At 31.6% G+C, this 21,432-nt stretch overlaps 2 protein-coding genes and 2 long non-coding RNA genes across 8 annotated transcripts in view; 2 read left to right on the plus strand and 2 right to left on the minus strand.

Moving 5' to 3' along the window:
- LOC109791223 (putative disease resistance protein At4g27220) overlaps positions 1–11,394 on the plus strand; it is a 28,055-nt gene extending 16,661 nt beyond the window's left edge. For 3 of the 5 annotated variants that reach the window (XM_083073135.1, XM_083073132.1, XM_083073133.1), the window contains 5 exons: positions 1,089–1,345; positions 5,653–5,727; positions 7,700–7,777; positions 8,282–8,362; positions 8,649–11,394. In XM_083073135.1, coding sequence (XP_082929261.1) covers positions 1,099–1,345; positions 5,653–5,727; positions 7,700–7,777; positions 8,282–8,362; positions 8,649–11,281 — 3,114 coding nt within the window. In that variant the 5' untranslated portion in view covers positions 1,089–1,098 and the 3' untranslated portion in view covers positions 11,282–11,394. Of the gene's footprint in view, positions 1–119; positions 160–1,088; positions 1,346–5,652; positions 5,728–7,699; positions 7,778–8,281; positions 8,363–8,648 lie in introns of all 5 variants that reach the window. The other 2 variants (XM_083073134.1, XM_083073136.1) reach the window with 2 other exon arrangements.
- Positions 1,352–3,473, plus strand: LOC145956978 (uncharacterized). The gene is made up of 2 exons (XR_014433420.1): positions 1,352–3,171; positions 3,307–3,473. It is a non-coding gene; the product is annotated as an uncharacterized LOC145956978 (long non-coding RNA).
- LOC114915301 (uncharacterized) lies at positions 2,913–5,128 on the minus strand. Its single transcript, XR_014433421.1, has 2 exons — positions 4,810–5,128; positions 2,913–3,939 (listed from the first exon to the last, which is right to left on the minus strand). It is a non-coding gene; the product is annotated as an uncharacterized LOC114915301 (long non-coding RNA).
- Positions 11,395–13,560: 2,166 nt separating the features above from the next.
- Positions 13,561–20,514, minus strand: LINC1 (little nuclei1). Its single transcript, XM_083073131.1, has 8 exons — positions 20,041–20,514; positions 18,247–18,456; positions 17,876–18,129; positions 17,507–17,777; positions 17,332–17,415; positions 14,901–17,044; positions 14,620–14,785; positions 13,561–14,136 (listed from the first exon to the last, which is right to left on the minus strand). Exons 1-8 carry the CDS (start codon positions 20,239–20,241, stop codon positions 13,891–13,893), a joined length of 3,576 nt encoding a protein of 1,191 aa, XP_082929257.1. The 5' UTR covers positions 20,242–20,514; the 3' UTR covers positions 13,561–13,890.
- Between the last annotated feature and the right edge of the window lie 918 nt (positions 20,515–21,432).

Here is a 21,432-nt window from a genome sequence, read left to right on the forward strand (position 1 = left end):
TGGATACGGTAGATTGGAAATCAAAGTTAATGGTGCTGTAAATAGTTACTTAAATACTTACAGTTTAGAATCTCATGAATTATCCAAATCCTAATCTGGTGTTTAAATTATTTTTGCAGTTATATGACTTTATATCCTATATATCAAGAAAAATATTCGGTTAGTTATATAATACTAATTAAACTGAGTTTTACAATCCTTTAGACCATAATAATTTGTCTGTATGATAACAAGAATAAAATAATTAATTATATATTATAGGACAAAAAAAATTAATTAAGCCTTAAAAATATGTGTCAATAATATACAAAAACATTCAATACACTAATTCATTTATTATAAAAATTAAGAGGACTTAAAATGTTGGTTGTGTAATTAGACTGCAATATCATGTGAAGTTTTATTTTTTATTTTTTGTTGAAAAGGACATTTATTGGAAGGGACTAAAACCCTCTAGAGAAAGAAATACAGGTAGAGTTTGCCCTGAAGGCATTATAAATATAAGATGGAGCAACATGAAACAGAAAGACAAAATTGACATGACATCCCATACTTTACTAATGCATCAACAACAACTTACTTAGATTCACTGTAGTTAGTATATATGAATCCAACTTACCTCCCTCATTTTTTGTGGATACTATTAACATTTGACACCAAATTGTAACATGTGTATGCGTACTACAGCAACAACCATGGTTTAACTTACCATATTAATGGCAAGCATAGAAATAGAGTAAATCACTACTTTTCGAGAGCCTCGGCTCCAGTAATTGGTGTTAAAAATTTGATCATTTCTACCCCACTATATATGATAACACCAAATCGAACTTTCATTAAACTCCATCAACAGTAATTGGATTTATTAAATGTATTTTTCTAAAGTATTAGCTTTTGTAAAGATAAATTATGCTTATATTTTTTAATAAATAATTCTTATCTACTTTTTAAATATTTTATTTTTATTTTTATGAAGTTTAAGAAATAGACTCATTATACGATTAAGTCAAACACAAATACAAGTTGTTCCTATATCATATAATAGGACCATATGATGCATAAATATTTAAAATTAGTTGTGTGTTTAGGAAATAAATCATGGGTCGACGGAAAGGTGATCCAAAGTACACGAATGAAGTCATCATCATTGAAGAAAACAAGAGGTGGAAGTGTAAGCATTGTAATTCTGAATTTAGTGGAGGTTTTTCAAGAATTAAAGCACATTTAGACAAAACACCAGGGAAAGGCATTGCTATATGCTCAGTTTATTGTGGCAACGAAGCAAGGCAAAACATCATTGGTTCCTCTTCAATGGATCCACAGGGTGCATTGAATCCATTACAAGGTAAGTAATATGTACTTAACATTTTTTAGATATGAATTGAAATGATGACTTTTATTTTTTTTACGCTTCTTAAACTTCTCTAAATAAAGATTTGCATTTTTTTTATCCTATTTAAATGTTGAATATCTTCTAATTGGTAATCATCTTTTTCCTTTACTCAATTTTCATAGTTTAATTGGAAGAGTAAACTTTAATACGAAAAATACGACAAAAATATCCTTTAAATATAAAAAGTTATAGTTACACAACAAAATTAAGATGATAAAACTTACAAAATGTAGTTTAAATAATGTTAATTGAATATAAGTTCAATCATATATTTATATTTGATCTTATATATAAAGTTTCTTTTTAGATAAGTCCAGAATATAGTCTATTCAAACTTCTTAAATGTATTAAATTAGTTACTAATTTTTATCTTTATAAAATAAATACTCTTTTCAATATAATTTATTCAAACTTTAAATAACTTGATATAAAACAAATTATTATCATTTGTACCAACATAATTAATATACATATTAAATTAATATAAGCATCAATCACAAAATATCTAATACACGGAAAAGAAAAAAACACAAGATATCTAAATTAAAAGAATAAATAAGTGTGAAAGTGAATAAGAAAAAGTTCAACAACTAAAAATTCAAAATGAATTTTAAATGAAGTAAAAGCAGCTCCATATATATTCTATAATTTTTCCTAGTTGAACCTAATTCTATTTTGGTAACCAAACATCCTAATATTTAGTTAAAACATGTTTGAGTTATCATAATCCACGATGGTTTGACTGCCAACACTACAAAAAAATGTGCGATTTGTGGCGGTTACTTTGACGGTTCCACAAATGGTATTACCAGCGTCATTAATGACCGCCGGATCCACAGTCGCCAAAAACGGGTTGTGGCGTATACTTTGTAAACGCCGGTTTTGTGCGTCAGAAAATTCAATCACTTTGTGGCGGTTTTAGACCGCTATAAAATGCATTTTAATGTTACTTGTTTTACGGTTTCTGAGGGTTTAAAACCGCTACAAAATTCATCTAAATTTTTCATGATTTAACATTTCTGGCGGTTTTAAACCGCCACAAAATTGCATTTTTTTTTCCTCACATTTTCTGATAACAGTTTAATGTCATTCTACATTATATCAATACATTTTTCTTATTTTAAAAAATAGATTAAAAATTATTTTAAAAACACATTCATATTATAAATTGAGAAATAATAATCTATAGGTATTTATCAAATTATTATTTAAAATTGTTACTAATTATATTAATAATTTAAAATTAATAATGACTATATTATATTATTATTTAATTCAAGTAACTCTTAAATAATAATTTTACTAATTTTGATATAAAACCAAAAAGATGAATTTATTTTAATGTCTACTAAAGATGAATTTTGATAATGAATCATGTTTCCATGGTTCACTTCGTCCTAAATGTTCAAAGCAACATTTGAAACTCAAAAGAATTGACTCATTACACATATTGAAGAAAAGAATGTTTAAAAAAGTGGCTCTTACTGTTGGTGCACCTTTGCAAGGCTGTGACAAAGAATAAGAGGAAAATCAGAAAGTTATTATTTAAGACTTCAAAATAACCAAAACCAAGTTTTGAAAAAATTACATTTAACTTGTTCTTTTTACATGATGCTGCCCACCGTTTGCAACCAATGTTTTGGATCTGGAAATGTTTTGAAAAAACAAGCCAATGTTGTGACACATCATGTTTCCTACAACTCCATGAGCTGCTATGAGCAACAACCCTTAAGTCACCAACATCGCAGAAACTAAATCTAGAAGGTCAACAAGGCAGGGTGAGAAAGAGACTAAGAGAATATGGGAGCTTCTTATGCTTTAGTTTACTTTAGTTTATTTACTCTACACTAGGCAGTGCACTGATCAAACAGTGAAAATCTTCCTAACCTTTTTCATGTTCCTACGACAAACAGGGCAAGTACCAGCTACCTCGGCTATCCTGCATTGATAAGGTTGGAAATACATCACCACACAAGAATAAACATTAAATAATGCATTGAGATGCATGCCACTGAAGCTGTCAGTTATGGAATAAAGATGGTTGATATATAGACTTGCAATGTGGATCAACACGTTTTAATTTTGCATGTCCAAAATTATCTCAAATAAATGGGAACCAATTTCTTGAGAAATTATACTTGTTCAAAATTATTTCAGTTTGAATTTAGGACAATGACAACACCCAAACAACAGACCAAACTGAAAAGATCAACCTTGAAGACCACCTCCATATTAATACATATTTTTATAATTAAAGGGTAAAAACCAGGTGCATATCATGCTAAGCATTAGCAACAAAATTCAACAATAATCTAAGAACACCTCCATTTTTTTGCTATAAACTACAATTTTTAATGCAGAAAAATTACTGATATTTTAGCTTATTCTAGACATAAAACAACATTATTTCTGACTTAAAAACCACCAGTACCACCTCAAATATCAATAATATAGGGATCTCACTTGACCGACAATCAAATACGATCAAACATCCCCAAAATCTACCAAAGATTTAAACAGAGTCTTGTATGCTGGGTTTCTCTCACCTGCAAGATTAATCAAACTGATTTAATTTCCCAATATGCTTCAACAATTTCCTATTATACTTTAAATTTAGCGTCTCATCATTTAAAGACATATCAAGCTATGAGCTATCAACCGATACCATATCATGTACATAGCTTGTTAGCTTTATGTCATCAAGTGCATGACAATATACTAAATCTTGATTAAATTTCTTCATCAAATTCTCAATATTTTGGTCATTGTGACAGGAACTCTTTCCAAGACGATGCAAGAAAGTCTCATAACAAGCATTGTGAAAGGTCATATACCATCCGTTTGCAACAATAAATCAAACTTCATTAACACTCCACTAAGTGACAATCTTTACTCTTTAGCATCCATAACTAAGTTAAACAAAATATTCTCAAAACTAATTTAATTAATTTCAACTTGCTGAAAAAAGTAAATTCACCAATACACCATAATATCAACTAAATTCTAGTAGGACTCAGCATATTCATCCCTGTTATTTCAATTTTCTTGGTGCATAAATTTTTTAGAACTGTCAAAGGAGCAATATCTACATGATATTTCCCTCAAAATAATTTGTTTTCAATTCAGTCATGAATAATTTAATTATAAGCAAGATAATGACGATGAGAAGCAACACCACATTAGCAAAAAATTAAAAAAGAATCAATAATTTTCATTAATTAACGAAACAAAAGTTAAGTTATTAGAAGGGAAAGGTCCCAGAAACTAAGTCAAGTTCAAAGAACAAATATTCTTAAATCGAATCTGGATTTCAACCAAAACACCAATAAGCACGCACACTCATTATTCCAGTTCACATTAAGTTAAAACCCTAAGGCAAATAAATAAATAAATAAAAACTCAGCAAGAAAATTCACCATGCTGTGAAGCTCCTCGAAAGGCTCCGCGACTTCTAGATTCCGGAACCCGTCGAAGACCTTGGCTAATCAAGCTTCGAGCGTCGAAGATCCAGATTGAGAATTCAAAATCTTGGTGTAATCAGCTCTTGTTGAGCTTCAAAAGTTCAAGATTGAGATCGAGGAACTGAACGAAGTTTGCGGAAATGAGGGTTTTGCGAAAATCGAAAGCAAAAAGTTGAAATTGAAATGTACCAGGCTTGCTAGAAGCTGGCGTGTGCTTCAGTTTCGCCATGGGATTCAGTGGAAGAAGAAAACTAAACGAAACGAAGCTTCACTCTCTTCCGAATTGGTTTTCTTCCCAAAGTACCCTGCATACTTACCGTTACTTGCCGGATTTCGTTTTAAAAATGTTTTCTTTTAAGTTTAATTTTAATAAAAAAATTACTAAACGTTCTGGCGGTTTAAAACCGCCAGAAAGTGCCAACACTTGTAATGTTTACATTCTTGCGGTTTAAAACCGCCAGAAAGTGTCAATAATTTGTACATTAGTAACATTTTTTGGCGGTTTATGGAAACCGCAAAAAAAAAACCCGCCAATAATTACCTATTTTTTTTGTAGTGCAAACCAAATATGTTGTTATGCCTGTTGTGACTGTGACTGTGAGTTGGGTCTGCCAAATCCACGTCAGAGGAGATGGGATGGAATCAAGATGCCTAACTTTTTTTCCTTTACAATAAACTTTATTATCGTCTTTGTGGCATCATAACATTACTATTTTACATATTATTTTCTTCATTTTTGTTGAACTTCTAAAATATGACTCAATTTTTTCTTATCTATCTCTTGTTGCATTGTTGAAGTAAATGAAGGTTTTCGCCAAATGTTGGACCCCGTTGTTGGTGATTCACTTCCCCGTCAAATTAATATTTTCGGAGGTACTCATCCTCGTTACCTATTTATTGTGTTGTTTCCTTTTTCTTTTAATTTTATTTTATACATATGCCTTTTATTGATGATATAACAGTTTTATTTTTAATTCTAATACATCAGTTTTATTATTTCCAACAATTAGAATCTCTAAAGCTATATTTTTTTTCTTAAATATAACTTTAGTCCTAATAAAATGAACGGGTTTTAATTTTGATTCTTGCAATTTATTTATTTATTTAAGGGAATCGAATTCAATATTACTCGAACCAACATGGAACCACTCTATTGAAACTTAGTTGATTATCTTTAGTGAAATCTCTTTTTAATTTTATTTTTTTTCCTTTTACAAGAAAATACTTAAAAATAAAAAGAAAGTATATTTAAGAAATTATGTTTTTGACTGTTTTTAATTAATTTTAAACTTGTAATTTTTGTTTAAATATCAAATATTTTATTGAAAATTAAAATAAATAGTATAATAATCAATCCCTATATATTAAATGCAAATAACAATCTTGCATGAGAGCGAGATTATTAATTGGCGAGAATGTTTCTAAAAATTCTTTTAACTTCTTATCTTATTCATCTTTTATTTATCATATTTATTTATTAATTAAATCCTATACATTAAACGAGAATGACTATATTGAATGAAAGGGTTTTTATGGACTATTTTTCGATGGAGCACTTTTAGGAATTATTTTAATTTTTTTTTATCTAATTTAATTTTTTATTTATAAATTAAAATTTAACATTTTAAAAATAAATTATTAATACTTAAATACAGTCTTCTGTCATAATATAAATTATGTATTTTAAAATAAAAATATAATTTATATATTTAAAAATGTCTACTTATACACAAATTTTAAATATAATTTCTATATTCAAAATAGTGATTATTTATATATATAATTTAGACTCAAATATGTTCTTAGTCACTGCAAAACAAGTAGGTTTTTTTTGGTCCATATAAAAAGTCTTCATTATTTTTCATCCTTTAAAATTTAGAATTATTATTTTTAGTCTCAATTATTATGTATTCATTTTTAACTACTTATTTTTTTTATTAAAGAGTTATGTGGCTATCTCTAAAATTTTGTATATTTCCTTAAAATAAATATTTTTATCTATCTTAAAATCAATGATAGGGATCAAAAATTATAATTTTAGATTTTAGAAGAATGATATTCAAACAAAAATATTGTACAAAGATTAAAATCAAAATTTACTTATTTTGCAAGGCTCAAAAATATTTTATGAAGACCAAAATTAATATTTAAAAATCTTAAAAAGATGAAAGATGAAGAAATGTTTTTACATTGACTAAAATTAAAAATCATCCATTTTGCAAAAACAAAAAAATATATTTAAACCTATAATTTATTATAAAATATATTTATATATAAGAAATATTTAGCATATAAATTATCACTGTTAAATTACTAGTTAAAATAAATAGTAAAATATTAAAAGTGGTGATAAATGAAAAGTTTTAATAAAGTATGAGGATAAACATATATAATATTTTAGTCATAACTAGTTATTTATAAGATTGTCTCATTTGGTGTATATATTTTTTAAACAATTTAATTCTGAAATTTTTAAATAATAAAAAATAATATTAAAAATTAATCTTTCTTGTAAAGATAAGATTCAAATTCAAGAATTTTAAATTTGAAAATTAAATGTAACGTTAATTAATCTATTAAATATTCATAATTTTTTAAATATTTTTATTAAATAAAATATAAAAATATGAAGTGATATTATAATAGTGATATAATAATAACATTTGTGTGTATGTGCTGATATTTATGTTCTCTACTATTGATGAACAAATATTTCCTTGATTACCAGCTTTGTTATTTTTCATCTTTGGGATAGTAAGTTATTCATATATTTTGCTTTACTTTTTCTTCGTTGAAGTTTAAAAATGATGAGAATTTTTTTAATGTATCCCATGTTGCATTGAAGTGGCGGAAGGTGATCACCAAATGATTGAGACTTTTGGTAACTATCAAATAAATGTAGAATCGACATCTTCACTCGGAGGTATATATGCATCCTATTCCTACTTACCGTATTCTTTTCTTCCACTTCACACTTGTACTTTCAGTATTTAGGCGATACAACCTAATTTTTTTATTTTTATTTTTCAGTTATAAATTTCGTTGAGTGTGGGTCTGCGTGAGAGAAGAACTTTCATATGAAACTTTTTCCAATCATTACTTTGAGAAATATTTACTAACATACATTTTTACGCGCTTTTTTTAACACATTTTTTTACTTATATTTGAAACCATATATTGTGAATCTCACTTTGCATGTATTTAGTCATCTCACTTATAATTTTGTTATTTTTAATAAATTGTAACTAATAATAATATATTAAAGTATATAGTATTGTATGTATTTTTTCATCTTTGAGGTCTGCAGCCAAAAAAAGTTAATGGTATTATTATTACAATTATTATTTTATTTTACAATTTTTTCCTTGATTTTTGTTGAAGTTTAAAAATGATGATTATAATTTATTTATCTCATGTTGCATTGAAGCGACTCAATGGCCCGACGGAATGAATTTTGGTGGTTCAATTAACTATGAAAACAATGCACAATCAATAATTTTACCAGAAGGTACTTATTCTGAACACCAATTCATTTTGTTATTGTCCTTCTTTATACACGTGTTTTTTTCTAATTTTTTTTATTTGATATAACATATACAATTTTGTTCACTAATCAGTTTTATTACTTAACACAATAAAGGTTTTGCACTTGAACACTACTCTGAATTTTAAATTGAGTACATTTTTATTATAATGGTTAAGGTTAGCATGTTATGAAAAAGTAAATTCATGAGATTGAGTATATATAATTTTTAATCAAGCAATGACAAAAACAATGCATAGAGGTTTTGTAGGAGGTGAGCGTGAAGTGAGTGGAAGCAGCAATGGTTTCAAACAGTTAAATGAGTTGGTTTGCGATCTAACAAGAGAGGAAGAAGACATTAAGGGTCAATTACAATTGTTGGAGTCACGGGGCAAGAAGCGAAAGAGTCGAGTTGACCATTGGTTGAATGAACTACAGGACCTCAAAACAAGAGCTGATCATCATATGCAGCAGTTAGGATCGATGGAAATACTTGATTTGATTTTTAAAATGGAATGGCATAAGGAACAGAAGCCTCTGGTGGTGTCAAATGAATTTGTTGGCGAGGATTTTGAGGAAAATGTTGACAAGATGTGGAAGCTTCTGGGGGATGATAAAGTTTTGATTATTGGCATACACGGAATGGGGGGAGTGGGGAAAACATTCCTAGCAACTTATATGGAGAATGAGATCAAAAGAAAGAAAAGTTTCAAGCATGTCTTCTGGGTCACTGTTTCCCATGATTTCACCATTCTCAAATTGCAACACCACATTGCGGAAACAATGAGGGTAAAGCTTTACGGAGATGATGAGAGAAGTAGAGCAACAATTTTGGCATCTGAGTTGGAGAAAATAGAAAAATCAGTACTTATTTTAGATGATGTTTGGAAATATATTGATCTAGAGAAGGTGGGAATTCCTCTTAAAATGAATGGCATTAAATTGATTATCACAAGTCGTTCGAAACATGTGTGCCAACAAATGGATTGTTTGAAAAAAGATATGATAACAGTGTATCCTTTAAATGTGAATCATGTGATTGAGGAGGAATATTTAGATGAGGAATATTTAGATGAGGAATATTTAGCTGAAGATTGGAAGTTATTTTTGCTAAAACTAGGACACCATGGAATACCTGCAAAGCTTCCCCCTGAAGTAAAAAAGATTGCAATATACGTTGTACTGAAGTGCGATGGTTTACCACTTGCAATCAGTGTGATGGCTAGAAGCATGAAGGGGCACGATGACATTCATTGGTGGAAGCATGCATTGTATAAAGTTGAAAATTTTGAAATGGGAGAAGAGGTGAAAACTGTACTAAAGCGTAGCTATGATAATTTTATTGACAAGGACTTGCAAAATTGGTTCTTATACTGTGCACTATTACCTCATGGTAATAAAGAGAATTGGGTTAAAAAGCTTGTTGACAGGGGACTATTGAATGGAAAGAGGAGTTTGGAGGAAATGATTGATGAGGGGTATGTGATACTAGATAAACTCATAAACCATTCTTTGTTGTTGCAGGATGGGTTGAATCCAAGAATGCATGATCTGGTGAGGAACATGGCATGCGATATAATGAAAGACAAATACATGGTAAAAATTAATAAAAAATTGGAAAAGATACCTGACATGGGGGAATGGAGAGATGATTTGGAGGCAGTTTCTTTGGCAGCGAACAAAATAGAAGAAATCCAAGAGGGTGCATCGCCTGAATGTCCACGCTTGTCCACCTTAATTTTATCTTATAATTCCATTGCTCATATTTCGGACTCTTTTTTTACACGCATGAATGCTCTGGCAGTACTTGACCTATCATATAATACAAAATTAATATCATTACCGAATTCACTGTCAAACCTCAGGTCTCTTATTTCTTTAGTGCTTAGAAGATGTCCAAAATTAAAAAGTATACCTCCACTGGAGAAGCTACAAGCATTGTCAACATTAGTCATTTCATGGTGTTCCATCCACCAAGTACCGCAAGGCTTGGAAAATCTAGTAAATTTGAAATGGCTTGACTTGTCCCAGAATCGTTTAATACCATTACCAATAGCAGAAGGTGTACTATCCCGTTTGACCAATATGCAATATTTGGATCTCCGCGGTTGGTCGATTAAAAAAGTAGAAGATGCAAAAGGGATGACTATGCTTGAATGTTTTCAAGGAGTGTTTCTGGACCAGCATAACTACAATCATTACGTGCAACAAATCTTGAACAAGGATTATGGACCTAAAACTTATCGTATATATTTTGGAAAGCCTGATCAAGACCTGTACGAAAGGGGAATTATTGAAGAGTTTAACTGTCGAAGATTATGGTTTAGAGACTGCACAGAAAAACCCTATTTACTGCCAAGAGACCTTGTGGATTTGAATGTACATCATAATAATGAATGGGAATACTTATGTGCTGCTTTGTCGTCTAAGGATCCTCCATCTTTTGAAAACATTTCAATTAAAAACTGCACAAAACTGAAGAGCTTGTTTTGTTTTAGTCCTTGCTCCTCGTGTACGTTTATCCAAACGACCATTCGTAAGGAATATGTTGCTGATTTTCACATGCTTACTCCTCGGACTGGGACAGAGGTGTTCCGTCATCTTGTGCATTTTGAAATCTCAGAATGCTATAAAATAGAGACGTTGCTGACATTAGAGTTAGTGCCATCACTTGCAAAGTTGGTGACAATTCAAGTACGGGATTGTGATTCAATGAAGGAGATATTTGCAGCGAGTAACAGAGGTGATGGTAGTATTACACTCCCCAAGTTGACCACATTGAAATTGTATTATCTACCACAGTTGCATACAGTGTACGAAGGAGTTTTAGTCTGTGCATCTCTGGATGCACTCGACCAAGCTTATTGTCCCAATTTAAGGTTGCCTAAAATAAAACTCGTGTGATTCACTCTGCTAATTTGTTATTCCGCTTCTACTTTTACATTCATCATTATTATCATTATTGGTTTCAGCAAGAATGTATTTCCCTTTCGGATAAATAAATCTTGTCTTACAAATGGATGACTAATTCAATTTTATCATTCTTTCAAATCAAACATCATAAATAAAGATATTTAAATATTGCTATATTTAAAAAATAAAGTTTTATTCAGCCTTTTCAAAGATTAGTCCATCGTTCGTGTATTGAGGATACTTAAATTTGTGCTCTTCAACCATGTGCAAGTGGACCTTTTCTTATGTACTTTTTCTTACCCTGTTCTCAAGGACTTCACCTCTCCAGTTAATAAAATCAATATCATCAGCCTAGTCGTTTCTTCTTATACCTTTGCTTTTTCTTATAACACTCTTCGTTACATAGCACAATCTAATTTTTAATAATAAACATTAAATTCTCATATTTTACCTCTTTCCATATATGACCACTTTTTAAAACAAAACATTAGGTGTTGATATTCAACTAGTTTGCCACTTTGTTGTAAAAAACCTTTTTGATAGCAAACTCAAGTTATCTACTAGAGAACATTCAATATTAAAAAAATAATTTCCTTTGATACCTTTAACCAGTTGCCTAAAATTTTAAAATAAAAAAAAAAAGACTGACCATTAGAGTCTAATTTGTTCAAGGGTCCAAAACTACAAATCACACATCAAGCTAGTATAATTCAAATATTTCACACAAAACAAATTACACCTTGCTCGTTACCATTTAAGACTAGAGCGAACAGTGTAAGCGTGTTGTCAATTTCAATTTTTGGAGATTTAACCTTTGCACCAATGATCATTTGCTTAGCAATAATATGTTTCCCTCCCTTGGTTCAAAGAACACTGTACTCTAAAATAAAATGTTACTATTACTGATTTTACTGAATTATACAGAGTATAGATGTTGTCCTTTTCCCAAGCCTGTGATTTTCCATAAGATGAATATTTTTCTTAGGAATCAACATCATATTTGTTGAAAAAATATCCTTTAATCAATTCATATACTTATATCTATAGTACAACCAGATGACTGAATAATACTATAGAATGGATGGGAAAACCTTACACATAAATTAGCCTCCATCGATCATGTGTGGGATTGTTATACTCAATTATGAAAAAAGAAAATTGTGAAATTATATTAATATATGTCTATGCATGAAGGTAGACATAAAGAAAAGAGTATTTTCCTTGAGGTAATCCATGATAAAAAGTGAAGAAACTGTTTCTTTTAACATGAATACTTGCATTTTATTTTCGACATTAGACCAATAAAAAGTACTTTTATATCCAAAGTACTTGGATTACCTAACCTTTTTTTAATCAATGTAAGTCGCATTATTGTGTAATCTGCACCAATTTTGAATTAATCTAAAAAAAGAATTAAAATAGATGTTCAAGTAACCATTGTTTGTAATACATCATTCTAATGAATCAGCACAAAAGAGAGTTTTGACAAGCTTAAATTCACCAAATAATTAGTTGCTATGGATTTTAAAAACAGATTTGTGTTATTTTTTGAATAACCTTAATCTAGTCTAAATTTATGCATTTAATAATTTAAAAATAATTATATTTCAATAAAATAGCTTAATAAATTATGTTATCTCACATAATATTTTATCAATTTTAATATTATTTATATATTGTAAAATATATATTTTTTAGTTGTGCATTCTAATTTTACAATTTAACTACATATAATATTATAATTTAAATTAATATATATTATACTTACAAGTCAAATTCATCCAATCATCTCATAATTCAGGTTTTTTTTTATTAGATTCACAAAATTACTCCTGTCCAGCTTTCAAATTAAGTAAGGACATTAATAAATCCCTTTCAACTCATCCCCAAGCACTCCTTAGTCCTTATATATTTTTTTAAAAATAATCCAACTTTCAAATTAAGTAAGAACATTAGTAAATCCCTTCCAACCCATTCCCTAAACACTCTTTAGTTCTTATATATTTTTAAAACAATTACTTGTGTGTTCAGTTAAAATTATTCCAAAGTCTTTAACTCAATTAGTTCAACACTTTTGCTTCTAAATCAAGAACTAAGGTTCAATTTCAACCTTGAGTATAGAGCTGCGACTCAGAAATATCACTTTACCCCTATAGAGATCAATTCAATAGAAAAGAATTATTAAAAATAAATAAATAAATAGAACTTGCCTGACTCACGAACCCAAATACACTCCCGTAACTCACAATGGGGATACAAAAGCACCCTCATTAAATTCAAACAATCACATTTAGCAGATGAGATACAAACATTTGGATACAATCAATTTCCAAGGGGAGGTAGCTAAAATCCAATATCTAAACTTTAGCTACACTATCGAATGCCTAAACTATCAACAAAATACCAGAGGTTCCATTCAAATATCCATGAAAACCGTACATGAAGAATAAAACCCTAGAGAAATTCAATCACCTCTAAGTACTACCCCTCGTGGTTATAATTTAGAGATCTACTCTCAATTGTTAATAGAAGATAACTTCTGACATCATCCCTAAAGTTGATGAGGTCAAGACACAAGCTTCATTTTCAAGAAGCTGGAGTTATGTTGTAAAAAAATTCCAAAGCTTCTTCCCTATTGAAGCTTCACCAGGTTGTTGGTACTCATCATCGTCCTCATTGTCAACACCAGCAGCATCTCCCCCATGGGATTCACTCCTATACTCAGCATCATTCTCCTCCACATCGTCTGCTGTTCCATTCACCTCCTCACTCATGGCCATATTATTGCCAAAGGTCCCTGCAGTATCACCACCATAACCATCCCTCGTATCCACACCTTTCAGAGACTGAAACAAACAATAACAAGCAATTTAACATTAGCTTGATACCCCTCGCCAGGAGGGAAGAAAATATTAAACTGAAATCCCAAACTCAAGATCCAGATCCCACTATCAAAATCTCAAATTTCAATAGATCCATGATATATGTATTTACTGAACATATAAGGTGAGAACTCTTGATTATCAAGAAAAATGAGAACTATAAATCTGAATCGTACAATCATACATTGACATTGATGGTCAAGATTATAAGTTAGTGATCATGTGACCACTTTAAAAGATCATGTGCTTTTATCTGTTAATAATCAGGACTATTCAAAAATGATTTAATGGTTTACACCTATAGTTCTCTTTTCAGTTTTCACAATAACAACAGTTTTCATTTAATACATTTCATATATAGGGTGAGAGAGAGAGAGAGAGAGGTTTAAGTGGCAAGGAATAGAACTTGGAACTATCTGCATGATTAAAAGACTACACCAAGCTTACCTGCTCAAGATGTATGCTTCCACCATTCTCATTAGTAATACCCACTGAATGTGAATGAGAAGCTTTTGCGTCAACAATTCCTTCTTCTGTATCTTTTACACGATCAACCTCTCCCTGACTTTCTTTGCCACCACCAGACATAGCTCTAACAGATGATGTTGCTCCACTACAAAAATTCAGTGGGCATCCATGAGTAAGTGGGCAAAAAAGCAAATAAACATTTGACAACTATCACATTCATAAATAAAACGGAAATTATGGCACTAAATCAGAGTACTCACGTTTTGGGTCGTCTCAGATTATATCTTGTTTCACCAGCAGTTTGTGGAGGGGCAGCAGCAGCCTTCTGCCGCCTCCTTTTGCGCTGCTCTGGTATTAGACTATCAGAATGTCCTTCACTGGCATTGTCATCATGCCCACTTACAGTCATTTGAGATGTTTGAACCCGGTTACGCTTCCTGACATTCACAGGTATTCTCCTATTGGATGGTTTCTGACTTTCAGAATTCACATTGGCAGAATCCTCAGCATTTCCATTTGGAAACTCAGTCTCATGATCATCCACAGATTCCCCAGGTAATGCTTCAGCAGCTTCCCCAAGTATACCCCTAGCCTCTCTGAGAACGGCTTTCACAGTGTGGGTACGTTTTACTCTGGTTCTTCCCCCTCCCTTGCGAGGTTTCTGCTTCCCAGCCTTTGAATCAGGAGGTTGTATATCTTCGGGTGCCTTACTGTCAACATTGCTCTGGTTTTCAACTGATGGATCTTGGTCAGCTTCAACCTCTGTCATATCGTTGCCAGATTGTACCCTACCAGATTGTACCCTACGTGCATCAAAAGAATCATTTACAACAGCAATTGACAACTCTGCCTCATTTTCAGTGCCAGGAATTCTTCCTGGTGAATCTTCCACATTAGTTTTCTCAGCAGAAGAAATCACAACATCTCTTAAAGTACCAGCATCTTCAGATTCAATCTTTCTAATCGGGGAAATTTTTAAAATCTTAGATGTGCATTTACGTAGCCAAGAGATAGTGCCACCAGAAACAGGTGACTTTGAATCAAATGCAGGAGACACTCCAGTATTTTGCCTTGTAGAAGCTAAATTTTCATCAGAATCTCCCCGTATAATATCACCTGCTAATTTTGGAAGAGAAGGCACCTCTAAGTTCTCAACGTCAACAGAGGATTGTAAATCAGACAGCACAAATTCAGAGATCATTTCCCCACAGTTCTGGCAACTCCGAAGTTTCTCAACAAACTCAACAAAGCGTCGTCTCTCCACAATAAATTGCTCCCGCTGATTTTTTAGCCTCTTGTTGAGGTCAACAAGTACATCTATGTCCTCTTGCATTTCAATCCTTTGCTTTTCAAGATGTTTTTTATTCTCATCAGCTTCTTGTTTCTCCTTCTCTAATTTACTTCTTTGAAGTTTCATTTCATCCATTTCTCTATTAGCTACTTCTCTTAAGAAGTTAATGTTGCTTAATTCACTCTCTCTTTTTTCCTCGAATAACTTCTTACTCTCAATCAAGTTTTTTTCCTTCTGCTCTAACTGATTCTGTATATCAGCTTCAAGTTCCTTTTTTTGCAGCTCAAAATCCAGAAGCATTTGATTTCTCTCACTCTGAGCTTTTTCAGCTAGGCTTGACTTCTCAAACTCCATTTCTGCAGCAAATGACTCTTTAGCCAACTTAAGAGTTTCTAATTCCCTTTGCACGTAGTCCTGTGTGGCCTGCTTCTCATTCTTTAACTTTTCCTCTTCAAATTGTTGTAGTTTTAATATTTCTTCCTTTTGCTGAATCACACTTTTCAGCTCTTTCTCAACATCTGCTCTTTTCAGATCCAGCTCATCCCATTCTCTTTCAAAAGTCTCTTTCTGTTGCCTTAAGTCTTCAGCTTCCTTCAGAAGTAGCTCTTTCTGGTGTCTGTACTGATCAGCTTCATGCTTCAATTGTGACTGCAAACGTAGATATTCAGACCTCTCCTCCTCAGTCACTTTAAGACAATTAGTCTCTTCGTTTATCCTCAACAACTCTTCTTCATTGTTGGCTCTAATTTTCTCAACTTCAGCCTTAAGTGTGAGCAATTCCTCTCTCTCACTTTCTATTTTCTCTTTCTCAGTCACCAAGCTTTTTTCTTCAGATTTAATAGACTTCTCCCTTTCCTTCAAAGCTTTGACTTTTAGTTCATACTCTTTCTCTTTCTCTTTAAGCTTCTCTGTTTTCTTTTCCAAGGCTTGTTCCCGTTTTGCAAATTTCTCCTCCATGTGATTGATTTCAGCTTCTTTCTTTTCCACTTCCACCAATTTATTCTTCAATCCATCCTCAAAGGATTTTCTTTTCTCATCCAATTCCACATCAAACTCCTGTTTCTTCGCATCAAGAATAGCATTGTGTTCATCAAGAAGATTCTGCATCTCAACCTGCATAGAGTCCATGCTGTATTCAGCAGAAGAAAGAAAATGGAAAAGAGTATGCTCACAACACATTGATTTTATGATCAGACTGACAATTTAATACAAATATTCCAATTACCAGATTATTCAAATGCATACACTAAATCACTGCAAACTATTGAATAACCAAAAGTTGCAAAACAGTAATGGAAAAAATAAATCAACAAAACTCAGCAACTTACATTGGATCAATCGTTGGCTACCATAATTACCAAGAATAAATAATAAGGAAATGAATAGGAACCATAACATACTTTTTCTCTAGCATCAAGTTTTTCCTCCCATGCAGATAACTTCTTCTCTTTGAGATCCAAGTTTATTCTCACGGAATCAAATTCCTGAATTTGAGGATATGGAGCAATTATTACATGACACCAGAATAAATAAAAATAAAGATATACAATATCTATCACACAAACAAATATTTACCTTCTCTTTAAGAGTTAAATCCGCAAGCCTATTGTTCACATCATCTTCTTTATTTTGCAGTGTTATATTAGTTGCATCAATCTTCTTCTGTGTCTCTTCAAGGTCCTTCTCTTTTTGCCTGCACATTCTGTCATTCTCATTAGCCCTTTGCTCTCTTTCGTTGAGAATTCTTTGACCCTTGGCCAGCCTCTCTTCTCCCTCCTGTAGTTTCTTCTCCCATTCCCGCAAGTCCTCTCTCTGTTTAGACAATGTACTCTCATGTGCTTCTTGTCTGTCACAGATCAAAATAAATTAGCCAAAATAAATAATTAAATTAAAAAGATAACAGAAAAAACGAATTAATTAAAAAGAGAGAACAATAATGAGTACTCTGCAATCAAGGATAAACGATCCCTTCGAAGTGCAGATTCTTGAGCCTCCAGGTCTTGTGATTTCCTATCAAACTCAGAACTCTTTCTGCTGATTTCTGCAAATTTGGCATCAGCAGAACGTAATTTGGCTTCTACTTCTAAAGATTTCTCTTCAATGCTAACTACTAAAGCATTTGCTTCAGCCAACTTTGAGTCTGCTGTAAATTTGATTTTGGCATGTTCTGACCGCATTTCTCGCAGAGCCTTCTCAAGCTGTTGACGCATAAATTTTCAAATGCAAGTACGAAATAACCATATTTCATACATGAGTCATGCCTTTTTTATTAAAGAATTTAATTCATATGTAAACATATAGGTGAAAATACTTACATCAAGCACACACTCTTTCTCAACACCCAAGGCCTTCCTCAGATTCTCTTCTCGCTTCTCTGCCTCAGATAGAGCAATTAAATGAGCAGCTTTTTCTCGCTCTAGAGCATCCTTCACTTCTACTAAATCTTGACTTAGTTCAGTATACTTAGAATTCCACTCTTTTTTCTCAATCAAGAGAAGTCCCATATTGAATTGGTACTCATAAAGCTGGCCAAAAATAACTCATAATCAGGTCCGACCACAAAATATAATTGGGGGAAAAAATAAAACTTAAAGTTGCACAGGACCATAGGCACACATGCTTATCAAGTGCCCCACTGTGCTTAATTGTTGATAAAAAGCACAAATATGAATGACAAGGAAGATAAGTAGTAGCATATGTTTTCCCTTATTCACTAAGCTCCCATTTTAAATATTTCATTTTCATGCTAAAATCCCTTTTAACATCACATAATCATCCTAAAGCCAATCAGTATTTATCCCAGTACAAAATCTAGAGAAATGGACAACCCTGGGTGAATGAAAATGAAAGAATAACACCTGGAGCCACCAAAATTGGGAGATAATTTCTTTTTTTTGAAAAAAAAAATGCACTGCTTCAAACAGCCTATAAAGTAAAACTACGATATACCAAACATAGAAGTCTAAAACTAGTTTTAATGATAGTACAACTTAAACAATGCATATAACATTGCTTCTCAACTTTAAACTTAAAGTAGAATAAAATTTGAAGACTGAAATGCGTCTCTTTTCTATTTACTTTTACAGGCATATTCACACAAACAAACATGAAACATCTTACTTCTCAACGATTAGAATCTCCAGATACTCAATATCAATAATATTGTTAGTTAGAATAATGCTAACCATTCCCTTCCTTATTTGACCAAGCAAAAAAATTTATGTCAGCAACAAAGAAGGATAATTAAGGATACAAAAATGAAGATAAGACAGCCAAGAACCCAAAAAAAAACAAAAAAAAAGTATATATATATATATATATATATAATGAAATTCCCCCAGTCTCTCTGAATTCATAGTAAATAGACCAGGGTTGGTCAAACACTCGAGAGAAGCCAAATGAAACATTTCAATTTCGCTCCAAATTAATGTGAATTTGAAATTTAACTTTTGAAAATTCTAGCACTCCCCTCAATCTAAAAAAAAAAAAAAAAAACAGATCCAAAGAGAACATTTCACATTTACCATTACCGCCTACCTCTAATTTCAACCCCTAAACAGTTTAACCAAAACGATTGAACATATCCAACAACAGTTTAACCAAAACGATTGAACATATCCAACGGTGAACCTTTAACCAAAACTGACTTTCCATCTTTCCTTCAACAATTTCACAATTGCCAAACAGTTTCATAAACAAGGGAGAAGAAGACGAAATGAAATGAAAAGCGGGAGAGGCTTAAGAACTAAATTAACCCAAAAATAAAAATTAAGAATTAAAGCCCCAACAAAACTATCTTCCCAACATCATTCTGCAAAACAAAGGCTACCACCCCAGTATCAAGATTCAAGTTCCAGTACCCAAACCAAGTAAACAAAAAATCCAAATTCAACAAAGGACCAAGCCAGAACTTATCTCAAAAGTTTTTTTTTTTTTTTAGTAAAAACACTCGCGTAGCAATAGTTCAACTTCCATCGTAATAACTATACACTCAAGAAATTAAAATCAAAACCAAAAATATAAATCCTCAAGACACACCTACCTCAAAGTTTCACAGAAAAACGACAACGAATCGCTCAAAATTAAAACAAATTAATAAACTAACTAACCTCCTTCTCGAGGCTTGAAACTCTCTCAATCAAAACCTCGCGATCCAAGTTGCCTCCATTCTCAACAACGGCGACACCTTTCCCCTCCGCTCCATCTCCCGAATTTGGACCCGAATCCGAACCCGACCCGGTTACGCCCCGAGCCCCGCTCTTGTTCGGCGTCAGGGACCAACCCGGCCACACTCTCTGCGGCGTAAACATCGCCACCACAGTCGAATCCCGCGCTCCTCAGAAACCCGAACCTTCGAATTGGACCTCAACCTCACGCCACCATCGCGAACTAAAAATTCGAAAGCGAAATCGAAGAAAGAGGAACGAAAGCCTAACAAAGGAAGGCTCCGGACGCGACCGCGGTTCCCAAATTGCGGCGAATTGTGGATTTGAAGTCCGATAACGTCTCCAAAATTCTCAAACGGTTCTTTCTCTCTCTCTACTTCTTTCACTTTCTCTCTCTTCTTTATGCTTTTTGAGCGGATCGCTCACGTTCCTTGTTTTTATTTTATTGGTTTAATGTCTGGACCGTTAGTAAAGTATGAAATTACCCTTGGCTTTGTCAATGTCGCGCCTCATTGTGAAGGGTAATATGGGGATTCGAGTGGTGGCTTTTTGGTTTGAAACGTGGGTTCGCGTGTACTTTTCTCGTCGTGACGGTATTGCCCATGGTTGGTAGAGTGAGGAGTGCTCAGAAGAGAAGTATCTATACATTTCTTAACCTATTATTTATTAATTGTTAAAAATTATTGTAAATTATTAAATCATGAGCCAAACTATTAAATAAATGGAATCTATAAAAGTTTAAATTTTAATAAATTTTTTATTAATAGTAAAGAATGTATTCCTTAATTAGTGTATGCTAATTGTCGTACCAGGAATATACTCATTCAATTTTTTATATAACAAACAAATTAAGTAAATGATAAAAGTAATTAAGTTAATTTTTCAGATAGATAAATTCATCCATTATATAACAAATGAATTGATATCTCATTGATATATAAACAGTGAGTAATTAATATTTTCCTTGACATATAATAAGTATTAGTATAAAAAGAAAAAAAAAAGCTTAAAAATACTTTTTAAATGTAATATTTTAAAAAATATGATATTAATTAATCTTTTAAAATAATACTGTTAATAACATTTTACTAAAATTCTTGTTTGCATTATTTTTAGAGATGAAGATCAATAATAAAATTAATTTTGTAAAAATATTATTATCTTTTATCTATTTATTAATATTTTCTATATATAAAAATATTTAAAACTATATTTATTATAAGATAAAAGGAATAAAATTTAAAATGAATCTATATTTTTGATACTAAATAGGATTAAAATAAAATATCCATATATCTCTTATATAAAAGACAAACAAAATATTTTTACATATTA

The sequence above is a fragment of the Cajanus cajan genome, chromosome 4, assembly GCF_000230855.2.
Source record: "Cajanus cajan strain Asha chromosome 4, NIPB_CcT2T_4, whole genome shotgun sequence".
In the NCBI taxonomy this organism is placed as follows: domain Eukaryota; kingdom Viridiplantae; phylum Streptophyta; class Magnoliopsida; order Fabales; family Fabaceae; genus Cajanus; species Cajanus cajan.

Excerpts from the sequence above, each read along its gene's own strand:
- LINC1 (XM_083073131.1), bottom strand. The coding sequence starts at position 20,241 with ATGTTTACGCCGCAGAGAGTGTGGCCGGGTTGGTCCCTGACGCCGAAC. Across the intron at positions 17,416-17,506 it reads ATTTAACTCTTAAAGAGAAG|GAATTTGATTCCGTGAGAAT; the intron begins GTAAATATTTGT and ends CCTCAAATTCAG. Across the intron at positions 14,786-14,900 it reads AATCTGAGACGACCCAAAAC|TGGAGCAACATCATCTGTTA; the intron begins GTGAGTACTCTG and ends GAATTTTTGTAG.